We start from the raw sequence: 13,271 nt of genomic DNA, 5'->3' as shown, positions 1-13,271 counted from the left end.
ATGAGAAAATAGGAGTCCGCGTTGAAGAAGATAAAACTGGGTAAGAACTTTGAGTAGATTCAGTTGTTTTAAAAAATAGCTTTATTGAACTATAATTGTACAATGCACTGTACATATTTAAAGTGCACAATTTGATGTTTTGATATATGTATATACCTGTGAAATAATTACAATGGAGAAAACCACCCTAACAATCACGGTCAAGATAATGACCCTGAAAGGTTTCTCTTACCCCATTTGTAATCTCTTCTCCTGTCCTGTCCCTTTTGCCTTTGCTTCCAGCAACCACTGATCTGCTTCCTGTCATTATATGTTAGTTTGTGTTTTCTACACTTTATGTAAATGGAGCTGTACAATATTTACTCTTTTTTTGACTTCTTTCACCCAGCATAATTATTTTTTTAATTTTAAATTCTTAATTGCAAATTGACACATAATAGTTACAAATATTTATAGGGCACAGTTATGATTCATGAATATAATATGGGGATAATTAAATCAGGCTAATTAACATATCCATCACCTCAAATACTTATTTTCTGTGGTGAAGACATTTGAAATTTACTCTTGGTGATTTTGAAATGTACAATACATATGTAAATTTATGGTTATATAAATATGTAGTAAAAATTTTAAAACATACGTGGGAATAATGAACAGTGAATTCAGGATAATGAATTCAGGTGTAGAACAGATAGGAATGACATTAACGAGGGACACAGAGTTTTTTCAGTATGTGTATTAATAGAATGTTTTAGTTAAAAAAGACTTGAAACAAATCTGTTAATATTCAACTTTAATAAAGCTGGGTGGTGGATACACCAGGATTTGTTGTTCTCTATTTTAGTTTGTATATTTGAAATATTTCAGTATAAAAATAAGTAATAGACTAACAACAACAAAAAGTAAGTAAAAGGTTTTGAATAAGGAACTACACAGTAGAAGAAATTTAAATGGCTAAACACCTCATTAGCAGTCATGAAATATTTTAAGAATTTTAATAAGGATATTTGCGACAAGTAACAGGTACTCTTTTGTTTATTACTAAGTACTTTTATAGTTTTATTGAATAAATTGAATGCATTCAACATGATTTATTTTCTGCAGGCCCACACAACATGAATTAAGACTTTATAAACAACAGGTGAAGAAACTGGAAAAGGCCCTTAAGAAAAACATCAAGTAACTATACTTTACCAAAGTTACTGCTTTTATTGGGTTTTGTATTTTATTATTTATTTTTATTACCTCCCAGCTTATCCCATGCTACCTCATAGTGACCTCGGCTTGGAATTACCAGGCTGATGGGGGAAATGACATTGAAAAGGGGTATTTCTGGTTCCCCAGTTTAAAATCAATGTCCACTATGTTGGATTTTGCTGTATATTCATCTTAAGTGAGAAAAAAGTATTTACCTGATATAATAAAGGACAAAGATTTTAAATAGAAAAATTATCTTTGGAAATAATAGAGGAATTGCAAGAGAATCAATGAAATTAGAGGTGTCAAACCCTCAAATTTTGGTAGTCTTGATCTGAAAATTTTAAAGTGAGCCTCATCACACTTTAAAAGTACCAGAAGGAATGCAGTGAGCTGTTCATATCCACCACTTGTACCCTTCCTGGCTTTGAAAAGCAAGTACTCAGAGGCATTTCAAAAAGTTGATCTTAAATAGAGATGGTATTTTCTGAAGATTATCTTGTATACTCTTTGATTCAAGGAAATGGGATTTGAGAAAGTAGTTTGGGGAGTATTGGGATGAAATATTTTGAAACCCATACATTAATATATTGCATTCAATGTATTGACAGTTGTATTAGCCTATCTGATTCAATTTTCAGTGACAGCTGTGTTTTCTCCTTCCTATACCAACACATTTCATAGTGAAAGGCAAGTATGGGCATCCAGGAATTACATATTGAGTTAAGATAATAGGGAAGGAAAACTAATGAAGAAAAGAGAAGCAAAAGGCTTGGAAAAGATGGATTCATCATTCAATGAATAATTATTCCCTTCCTACTATTGCTTGATATTTTGGGTACCTGTAGTATTTCCTACTATCTACTTGGCATTCTAGGCACTGGAGTTATAGTGGTAAACCAAATGGAAAAGGTCCCTGCCTTCACAGAGATTACACAAAGGCTAATGAAAAAAATAAATAAGACAATTTCAATATAACAAAAGTACTAAATGTAAAGTAGTGGGAGAGTAGCTGTTGTATGAGTTTGGACAGGAGGTGGTAGTAACATAGTCAAAGGTGGCAGTAGTGGAGGTGGTGAGAAATGTTTGGAATTGGAGAATATTTTAAGTAGAACTAATAGAATTTCATGATGGATTGAATATGTAGAGTTAAGGGGACAAAAAAGAAGAATCAAAAGTCTACTAAGTTTTAGGCTTGAATAACTAGGTAGTTGTTGTTGCCAGTAATGAGATGGGAAATTGAGAGAGTAGCAACTGGGAAAAGGAGGATGTGGGGAGGTAAAAAGAAGAGAAGGAAATCTATAGACTCCAAGTGTATAAGTGAAGATACACACATACATGTATGCACTTATACACATGTAGAGATACACAACCCTCATTATTTGCAGATTCCATATTTATGAATTGCTTACCTACTAAAATTTATTTATAATCCCAAAATTAATACAGCACTTTCAGTCATTTATAGACATGTGAAAAGTGGCAAAAAATTTGAGTCATGCAACACACGCATTCTTAGCTGTCAAACAAGATGATGCTCTGCACTCTTGTTTCAGCTTTCATACTGTAAACAAATGATCTTTGGCCATCTATTTGGTGCCACTTTTATTTGCCTTTTTTGCTTTTTTTTGGTAATTTCTTTAAGATCATCTCCCGAGCGTAGTGCTAAGGTGCTGTCTAGTGTTCCTACACACGAGAAAGCTATAATGTGCCTTATGGAAAAAATACACATGTTGGATAAACTTCATTCAGGCATGAGTTATAAAGTGCTGTTGGTCATGGGTTCAATGTTAATGAATCAACAATATATTTTAAATAGGATGTCTTTAAATAGAAACACACATAAAACAAAGATATATATTCATCAGTTAAGGAAAATGTGACCAGAGGCTGCAGGAACCTGACCCTGTATTTCCCCTAGGACCAGTGGTTTAGTATTTGCTAATTCAGTATTCATGATGACTTTAACATAGCTATCACAAATAATAAGAGTTGACTGTGTGTATATTTGTATTTTGTTCATTTGAGCTCTGGTCTTTAGAGTGACTTATTATTGTCTTTTAAAATTGTGATTTGGAGCCAATTCCTGCTATGTTTTTCTGCTAAATTTTGAAGAAATGATTTGTGTTTTTGTAATTTTAACACATTAACTGCCATGTGAATTGTATTTAAGTCACGCTAGTTTTGAGCCCAGGGCCTCGTGAATCGTATGTAAATCACATGTCTCTTCACCTTGGGAGCTGCGAGAACTATTTTTCAAGTTGCATATAACTCACACACAGAAAATAATAAAAAATAACAAATTTTTCATTAAATTAGAAAAGATCGTTTTCAAAGTTTTTATTCTGTTTTCATAACAAAACACCATAGCCCCAAGGAAAAAAAATTGTTTTTCTAGTAGGGCAGTCAAAGTGTTAAAAATAATTTTTCTTTTCTTTTTCTCTCTCTCTTTTTCTTTAAGTTTAGTTTAGAACTTTTACAGTATGTAGATGTGGAAACAGATTTGGGAATGTTAGAAAGCTTGCTCATGTCACACAGGTGGTATGTGGAAGAACTTGAATAGAAATCAGATCCTTACCCAATCATTCTTGATGCAGGGGGTGCCCCAATGAAAGGAGGAAATCCCCCTGAACTTGCCAAGTGGGTTCTTGGTTTTGTGCTGGGAAGAATACTAGAACAAGGCAACTCGTGACAGAAAGTTTATTGAGAGAGAGACAGACAGCGGATCCTACTCGGTAGACTGAGTAAGGGTCCTCTCCTGAGCAGGAGAGGGAGCCCTTATGGGGCAATGGTAATGTTTTTAAATGTTCAGAAACCCTGTTGGGAAACAGCCATAGGTAACCAGCATTGTCTTGAGGTTAGGCCATAAAGGTTACATGTAAACTGCTGTCACAATAGAGTAAGCGCAAACAGTTTGTAAGGCATCCAGCTTAGCAATTCATCCATCCTGGAGTGGTCCCGGGCCAGCAACTTCTTGACGTCCCTGTTCAGGGTGGTCAGGGTCTGGTATCAGCCAAAATAGCTGCACTCAGGTTCTCTCAACCTTCCTCTTCTGCCTTATCCCTACATTATTTTGACTCCAAAGCTCATTTTTAACCACACACTAATAATTAGAACCCCAAAAAAACACCCATTAAAATTTTTTTTCAAGATAAAACTTTTTCTTTTCTTTTGAGACAGAGTCTTACTCTGTTGCCCTGGCTAGAGTGCAGTGGCATCGTCATAGCTCGCTGCAACCTGAAACTCCTGGGTTTAAGTGATCCTCCTGCCTCTCAGTCTCCCAGATAGCTGGGACTACAGGCTTGTGCCACCACCCTCACTAAGCTTTCTATTTTTAGTAGAGACAGGGTCTTGCTGTTGCTCAGGCTAGTCTTGAACTCCTGAGCTCAAGTGATCCTCCTGCCTTGGCCTCCTAGGGTGCTAGGATTATAGGCATGAGCCACTGCACCCAGCCTCAAGATAAAACTTTTAAAGTTTTTATTTTCTGTAGTGTCAGAGGTAGAATATTTTTTCGAAGTACTATTGATGTTGGGAAGTAATTAAAAATAAAATCTCCTGTCAATCCAGTGAATCCTCTCTACAAACGTAGGAAAAAAAAAATCAGTTTTGTGACTGAATAGGTATTCAACCAGACTGTGATGTGCATTAAGGCAATCTGTTAGAGATTACAAAGACAAAAAGAAATCCCACCCATTTATATAGCCAGGCAGATACAGTCTATTACATACATGTTAATTGTCTTCATCCAAAGGAAAAATAAAACTTCTAATGTCTTTTTGACAAGCTAGAGGTTACAACTTGGGGCCAGGAGCCAAGACAAAATTTCAATAGAGACAGGGAGACCGGGAACTATCTTCCTTGATGTTCACGTTTCAGAGAGATTGTTCTGTAACAGAGAATGGCAAAAATATTTTCTGTCCTTTAAAACTTCCCACACTCTTTTTGGGAAATGTGCTCTGACCTGCATCCTTGCTTCAGACCAGTGCCAGCCTCCCAGGTGGGCAGAGGTCACAGGCTTTTTCTTCAGCAGAGATGGGACCATTAGAATCATTAACACAGTAGCCTAGAACTGAGGGCCCTCCCTGTAAAAGCTCTGTGTATTTCTGCTTATGTTTGGGAAATTTGGAAAATTTTTTTGAGAGGAGAGTCTACCATTTTCCTCCTTTGCCAAAAAAGTTAGAAAGTTCTCTTTCCTTCTCTTCAACGTCTTGTTCTCATTTTTCTAATACTGCCTCCAGAACAAGTGCCAAGCTTTTGGTAACAGTTTTGTAACAGAGTAGTTACCCCTCTTCCCATAGATATGGAAGGGAAATATTGAGAGTAGGGAATATGTAACAGAGGGAATGGCCTAAAAAAAAAAATGGCAAAAATATTTTGTCTCTTTAAAACATCCTCCACTCCTTTTTTTTTTGAGACATTCTCACTCTGTTGCCCGGGCTAGAGTGCTTGTGGCATCAGCCTAGCTCACAGCAATCTCAAACTCCTGGGCCCAAGCGATCCTCCTGCCTCAGCCTCCTGAGTAGCTGGGACTACGGGCATGTACTACCATACCCGGCTAATTTTTTGTTTCTAATTTTAGTTGCCTGGCTAATTTTTTTTCTATTTTTAATAGACACGGGGGTCTCGCCTCTTACTCAGGCTGACCTCAAGCAATCCTCCCACCTCAGCCTCCCAGAGTGCTAGGATTACAAGCGTGAGCCACCGAGCCCCCCACTCCTTTTGGAGAACTAAAAATTGCATTCCTGCCTCAGGCCAGTGATTGGGAGGGGCAGAGTAAGTCTTTTGTTATTTGTGCAACTGGAGAGGACCCAGCCCCGACCTGGTAAAGGGAGGTCCTGGGTGGAGGTCATGAGATTGTCTTCAGCAGAGATGGGACAATCAGAATCATCAACTGTATTTGAACAGTAATTGCCTGAAGCTGAGAACCTATCCTTTAACAGCTCTGTATTTCTGCTTATTATGAGGACGATGGTATTTCAGACAGGAGTCTCCATTGATTGTCCTCCTTTGCTGGCGAAGTAATAAACTTCTCTTTCCTTCTCCTCAAACCGCTTGTTCTCATTCTTCTGATGTGGCCATGAGGGCAAGTGCTCAGCTTTGGGTAACAGTTCCAAGGCCCCCCAAAAAGACATTGCTGGGAGGCAATACTTGCACGAGGCTTATTTAGCTCTTAAAAAGACAGAATAAAGGATTTATAGTTTCAAGTTTTGCAGAGGAAGTGCTGTAAGAAAAAGTAAGAGGAGAGAAGCCTCTTTTCCTCTTAGAACCAAAGAAAATAAGTTTTGTTTTTTGTTTTTAAAGATTTGTAGTTACTCTTAGACCAACAAACCCTTCAATATCAAATGGGGCTATTAACAATTTAACATGGGAGAACATGTACTCTTCTTGAGGTAATATCACAGACAGGTTTATTATAAAATTACATTGTTAAGAAGCGATCAAATTGTTCTGCCAGTATAAGATAACCAAAGGTACTATTCTAATTTCATTTAAATTTTCAATAGTCTTTATCTTTTTGTGGGGGAAAACAAATTCAGAATATAGCTACTCTGTGTTGAGCTGACAGATGTGGAAGTGGTCAGTTAGGCCAATGAGCCAAATTGAAATTAACAATCAAGCTGTTCTTCACTTACTGTGATAGTATAAAAAAGAGGCCAAAAATAAAAGGGCTGACTCCTCAATGTTCCATGTTTCCCTATGGAATGGCTCCAGGTGAGGAACTGTCTGACATGCATCCAGATAAGGGGAACCATCTCACTGCCTAGGAGCCCTGCACAAACGACTCCTGCTGTTTTATGGTGGGGAGGAAAGGCTAGGACTATAAAAGTATTCAGTCAGAGTGGAGAAAAGTATTGTAGTTAAGGCCCCTCCACCAATAAGGAGATCATGGCAAAGGCACCTGACAAATGCCTCAGTCAAGGCTGCACAGTAAAGAGGCCCCAGTGGAGGTGCCTGGGCTAGGAATGCAGAAATGCTCATGGCTGGCCTGGGAGGGAGGGGAGTGAGTCTGGTGTGAGGAGGGCAGCTCCCTCCACTGCCCCAGGCCTGCCAGGCAACGCCTTTTTAACTACCTGTGGCTGGGCCTGAAAGATAGCACATAAGATTTTGTTGAGGAGCTGGGTTTACCTAAAGAAACAGTTGCCTTCACAGTTTGGCATTGGTGCTAGGTTGAAGTGAACCCTTCTTTTCATCACTGACCATCTTAAAAATCCTAGGAATGTAGAGAAAAGGATTCAAGTAATGTTACAACTTTGAGAGTCTCACATTGATGCACTTGTGTGTTTTGCATCAGTTTGGCTAATGACAACCCAAAATAAGTGACTGAAAAAGATCTCAATCAATGGAGGATTATTAAGCCAAAATTGAGGACACACCCGGGAAAAACACAAACTACAAACAAATCTGTGGCTGTTTCTCTGAAGGGGAATTTGCAAGTTTCAGTATTTAACACATTGACTGCCCCCCCCCCCCCAAAAATCAGAAACTTTTCCTTGGAGCCAGTGTTTTATTCTGAAAATAGAATAAAAATGTCGAGTGTAATTTAAAGGTAAACAAATAGAAAAAAAAATTATTAACTCTTCATTTAATCCACATTTTTAGAATTAAATTGTCAATATTAATTGTAACAATAAGAACATCAACAAGTAAGATTTTATATCTGCTTCATGCGACCCTGGGGTTAAAACTAGAGTGAGTTAAATACAACTCTCACAGCAGTTAATGTATTAAGGGGAATAAGGCATACAGAAAGGAAAAAAAAGTGAGGGGGGTGGTGGGTAATGAGACAAAATGGTTACATTCTTGTGAGACCCAGGAAAATCTACATTTTAGGTAAGATAAGGCAAATGTTAAAGGAGAAAAGGGAGTGAAGGAAGCATCAGTTATGTAGATGTCCCTCGGCAGGTGGAAAAATGTTTGATCCTATTTTGTCTCTGTTTTGCTCTGTTTTGGGAAGATAAACTTGTAATTCAATATTAGTGTGGAATTGAACAGACACTAGTTTTAGGACCTAGACTCAGTCTGCAGATCTAAAGTTACAATTTGCATGTCCTTGCTTATGGGAGGCCAGCAAGAATTTCCTTAATGAATAATCTGTGGGGCCAGTCCTTCACAAATGCCTGAGGGCTTTTCCTTCTCTTTTGCATAAGGAGTTGCGGGGGTGGGTTCCTGAGATTTTTATTTTCTTTTACACAAAATTAGTGTTATTTTTCAAAACAAAATCACCAGTCCACTTTTTAACTTATTCCTCATCTTCAGTATGGATCTTTCTTTACTATAAGATCATGGAAAGGGTCCAACAGAACACAGTTAAAAGCTATGAAGTTTCTGCATATATAAACTTATTTTATGAAAATGGCTATACAAAACAGGAGATAACACAGCATATGTTAAGTTGGAGGTACAGTTTTCTGGTTCCTCTAAGTCCACAAATATACACAGCTGCTGCTGCCAGCTACATGTCCTGAATGTCTGCTAAGCATGTAAAGTACCCTTAGCAACTCTTAGGGGATTTTTATATCCTCCAGGCCCTGCCTGACTGCTCTGGAGACTACAGAACAACTCTAGCACATTTCTAATACAGCCTAATCTGCTGCAACACAGGTTTCTAAAACACCAGTTAAGACGTGCAAATAGAAAATGAGCAGTAGTAGCAATACTACATGAAAGTTGCATTGTTCGCATGTGGTTTTTCCTAGACTGAAGGCACTAGAATAACAGTAGTAGTATTAGAGACTTCAGGAAGGGGAAAAGTTTTACTAGTATATAGGCAAGTAAGTGCCCTTTCACCTCTATATTAAGAAAATTTAAAATGAGCAACTGTACCCTGGGCTTCTCCCCAGACTCCAGCATTAGACAGACTATAGACTGGAGGCAAATTGCAGTTCTTCCCTTCCCCATTATAACTTCAGCTTCTTTGGCTCAGGGCTCCATTCAGTCTTTATTGTCTTGGCGTCCTCAAGCCAATATTTTGTAGATGTTGTCTATGCATTTTTAATATCCCCTGAAGCCACCTTCAGACATGCTTGGGCTGTCTAACTTAACTCCCGAGGTACCAATTATTGTTTTTCTTAGGTCTTCAATTCCAAAACTACATCAGTTGTAAGTAGTCTGGTTTCTAATACTACTTTTCTCTTGAATCCTATTGTTATTACTTGTGTGATTTTGCAGAATGTGAAGTTATTCAGTAGTATTATGTTCTGGCAGATATTTATTGTGAGACTAAGTGAACTAACGGTCAATTTCCCATGAGTCCTCACCTTTTACTAATCCTCTATAAACCTAGAAAAACAGTGGGATTAAATGAGTTAATACATGTAAAGTACTTAGAAGAATTCCTGCATAGAGAAGGCTCTCAGTAAATATTAGTTATTATCAGGTTCCCAATAAGTTTTAGTTATTGTTATCATTAAATCAGGGTAATGTCTTAATTCATCTGGTTAATAGAATCACATTTTTTCCCAGAGTGCCTGTAATTAGTACATGCAATTATATATTTAACAGCTAAAATGTTGTAGATCCATAGTGTAATATTTATTAATCAGATCTACAAACAATTCATTGATAAGTTGAATATTTTCACCTGAGTGAAAGGTTAACTAACATATTCAGATATATCAGTTTACTTCTATTCCCTCTAGAGGTCACATTAGCTTCTGTATGTCCTTTTGTGTTCTAGATATTAATAATATGCTCATGGTACTGCCTTTATGTACAACTATGAAGTATGTGACTGTGGTAAGTAGGTGGAAAGTCAAATGGAAAGTGAATTGTAAGGTCTTTGTATCTATTAGAAGAAGGAGATTGACTACTTACCTACAGCTAATTCCGTTTTTTAATTTGGCTTGGACATATATTAATACCTACCATAGAGCAGAGAATAGCAATTGAGTGGTGATCAAGGGCAATACATGTGACTGGAAGAGGTAATTTTAGGGGAGTAGTAAGATCACATAAGAAGGGAGGTCAGGAAGAGTATTGGGCCAGCATGAAGAGTTTTAAATGCTAGCCCAGGGAGATTAGATTTAGTTTACAAAGCAGTGGGAAATCATTGATTGTTTTCCAGCAGGCAAATGCCATGATAGAATTTTACTATTTTATTTTACAAATAGCAGGTCAGAGCTCATCATTAATGAGTTGTAGAGTCAGTTTAATGGATTGAAATCCTTGCAGGAAAATGGTGGCATACTCAAATTGAAGAGGGCTAATTTGAAATGGGTTTAATAAGAGACTATAGTAATCTCCTCTTATCCATGGGGGATATGTTCCAAGACCCCTAGTGGATGCCTGAAACCTTGGGTAGTGCGGAACCCAGATGCCATCAATCGAAACATGTTTCTGTTCGTGTCTTCCACCCACGAATTTAATGCCTTTTCCTTCTAAGCATGCATCACACAGTGTGGCTGTAACTTTTGCAGTTTGAGATATGACAGCAAAACTAACATGAATTTCTTTTTCCTTCTTCACAGTTTCATAAATAAAAGATTCATTCTTGCTGTATACCTTAGCAACCTCAACATACAATTTTTTTTCTTAAGTCAAGAACTTTTACCTTTTCACTTAAAGGAAGCACTTTGTGGCTTCTGTTTGGCATGTCTGAATTGCCAGCATCACTACTCTTGTGATTTAGGGCCATTATTAAGTAAAATAAGGGTCACTTGAATACAAGCATTGCCATACCCCAACAGTCAATCTAATGACTGAGATTGCTACTAAGTGACTGAGAGGCCGATAATGTATACAGCATGAATACAAAGAAATGAATCCTGTCCTGGGTGAGATGGAGTGGGACAGTGTGAGATTTCATCACATTCCTCAGAACAGCATGCAGTTTAAAACTTATGAATTGCTTATTTCTGGAGTTTTCCATTTAATATTCTTGGACCATGGTTGACCTAAGGTAGCTAAAGCCACAAAAAACGAAATCACAGATAAGTGGCGACTATGATACTATTTTCAAATAGTATCTTCCTCATGGCGAGGTAGGAGAAGGAATGTCTACTACAGCCTGTCTTTGTAGATATCTGGAGAGTGGGAAGGGTTTGCTGCTGTGTTGATAAACACATAGGTTTCTGGGCAGAAATTCTCTTTTCCCCAGAGTTATGGCAGCTGCGTGGGACAGTGGTATCTGGGATCTCCATGCCCTTTTGACTAGCCCAGGCATCACTGTTGCCTATTTTTCGGCACAAGTGGAGGTACGAAGAGATGGACCAAACTGTATAGCTACAGTACCCAAACCAACTGCCTGCCCATGCTTCTTGTTCCCTTATATAGCCTCTAAGCTTGTAGAACCTTCGAATGGAAGTTGCTTCCATCCTTTGCTGTAGTTCTTTCCTATGTTGTCTTTTGTGGGTGTTGGGGATGTTTAGAACTTTTCTTCTTCAGTCTGATGCCTTCTGCTTTTGGGGATTCTTTCTAATATGTAGTCTATTGAGAGGACCTTCTTGTTTTCCAGTGACAATATACCTTAAAATTTTTTTAACTTTATATATGCATGTGTGTATGTGTATATATACACATATGTGTACACACACATATATAAGTAAAATGACGTAAGGCTGTCGGGAGGGTAGCTGGATCATTGGCTTAGTTTGTTATCTTAATCCAGTGTCTAGCAAGGCATTTTGTATTATCTTGATTTTTCCCCCCCTTTAGATTACAGGACCTTATTAATGATAAAAAGGCTGAGGATACAGAGAAAAGAGATGAGCCCAGCAAATATAACCAGCAACAGGCCCTAATTGACCAGAGATACTTTCAGGTATTGAATCTTGAAAACATTGGTGTTTACAATGAATCTTGGTTTCAGTTGCTGTATAATAAATTATCACTTGGTAAGGAATACTTGTATCCTGTATTTGTGTATACTTACTTTGTCTTGTTTTGCCATGACATATCTGTTTGACTAAAAACATTATAGGTAGCTCAACTTAGAATTTGTCTTACCTTTTAAACGAGATTCTGGCCTAGTTCAAAAGCAGGATAGTAAAAAGCTGCTATGATTTTTAAAATATTTTATAATCCTTTTCCCTACTCTCTCCCTTTAAGCCATTTCCCTTTTTATTGTTTTTGTTGTTGCCATTATTATTATTATATAAGTAAATCTGTTTTCTTAGGGCCCTTATAGGGTTTTGCTTTTATTCAGATATTTAGTTCATTGGAAATTTAATTTTCTGTGTGGTATGATATAGGGAATTAACCTTACCGGTTTTATAGACCGTTTATTACATAGATGAGCAATTAAGCCTGGTGATTTAGCGATGAAACCGGGTTTTCACTCATGTTTTATTGGGCCCACATGGGATTTTTAAATTTTAAATTATTAATTATTCTTAAAATTAAGGGAATTTTATTTTAAGTCCTCATTTCTAGCCTCTCTTAAAAAGCCAGAAGTTCTGGCAATAAATTCATACATGGTCATTATCAGAGCAGAATTATGCCTTTCTCCTGTCAGATATGGGTATATGCTCTTCATTTAATCACAATCCCCCTCCATCTTTGCTTCATTTATTTATGCTTGTATGTGGATTTTCATTTGGGTTTTCAGTCTCTAATAGAACACTTTTTTCTCTACTTTACTGAAATGACACTTATCATAGATCATATTCCTTTATATGCATAGATTTGTTTGTAGATTCACTCTTTCCATTTCTCTATTTCCATTTTAATTTCTGTGGTTTTATAGTAGGTTTTGACACCTTTTGGGGCAACTCTCTTGTCATTGTTCTTTCTAAAATTTTCTTGGCTATATTTTTAGCACATTTATTCTTTTGGATGAAAAGTTTTTCAAATTAAAAAATATATCCTATTGAGATGAACTGAAATTGGATTGGCTTTATGGATTAATATTTGGAGAATGACACCTTTACAGTTTTGAATCATCCCATTCAGAAATGTGTTTCTAATTTTATTTGGGTCTTATTTTATAGCCTTCAATAAAGTTTCCATATTTTTAAACTTAGCTCTTGCATATTTCTTGTTAGAATTATTTCCTAGGTGTTTTATAACTTTTATTGCTATGTGAATGGGATCCAGGTACCTTTCTGAAAACTGTTTTGTTTTAGATCTCTCTT

The 13,271-nt window shown here is 37.0% G+C and overlaps 1 protein-coding gene across 4 annotated transcripts in view; it reads left to right on the top strand.

Annotated features, from left to right (window-relative positions):
• Window positions 1-13,271, top strand: part of CEP70 (centrosomal protein 70) — a 60,400-nt gene that overhangs the window by 33,029 nt on the left and 14,100 nt on the right. For 3 of the 4 annotated variants that reach the window (XM_045539211.1, XM_045539213.1, XM_045539209.1), the window contains 2 exons: window positions 1,108-1,182; window positions 11,854-11,959. In XM_045539211.1, the coding sequence (XP_045395167.1) occupies window positions 1,108-1,182; window positions 11,854-11,959 (181 nt within the window). The remainder of the gene's footprint in view (window positions 1-1,107; window positions 1,183-11,853; window positions 11,960-13,271) is intronic. The other variant, XM_045539212.1, reaches the window with a different exon arrangement.

This window comes from Lemur catta, chromosome 1 (assembly GCF_020740605.2).
Source record: "Lemur catta isolate mLemCat1 chromosome 1, mLemCat1.pri, whole genome shotgun sequence".
In the NCBI taxonomy this organism is placed as follows: domain Eukaryota; kingdom Metazoa; phylum Chordata; class Mammalia; order Primates; family Lemuridae; genus Lemur; species Lemur catta.
This window is presented reverse-complemented; position numbering and strand designations above follow the sequence as displayed.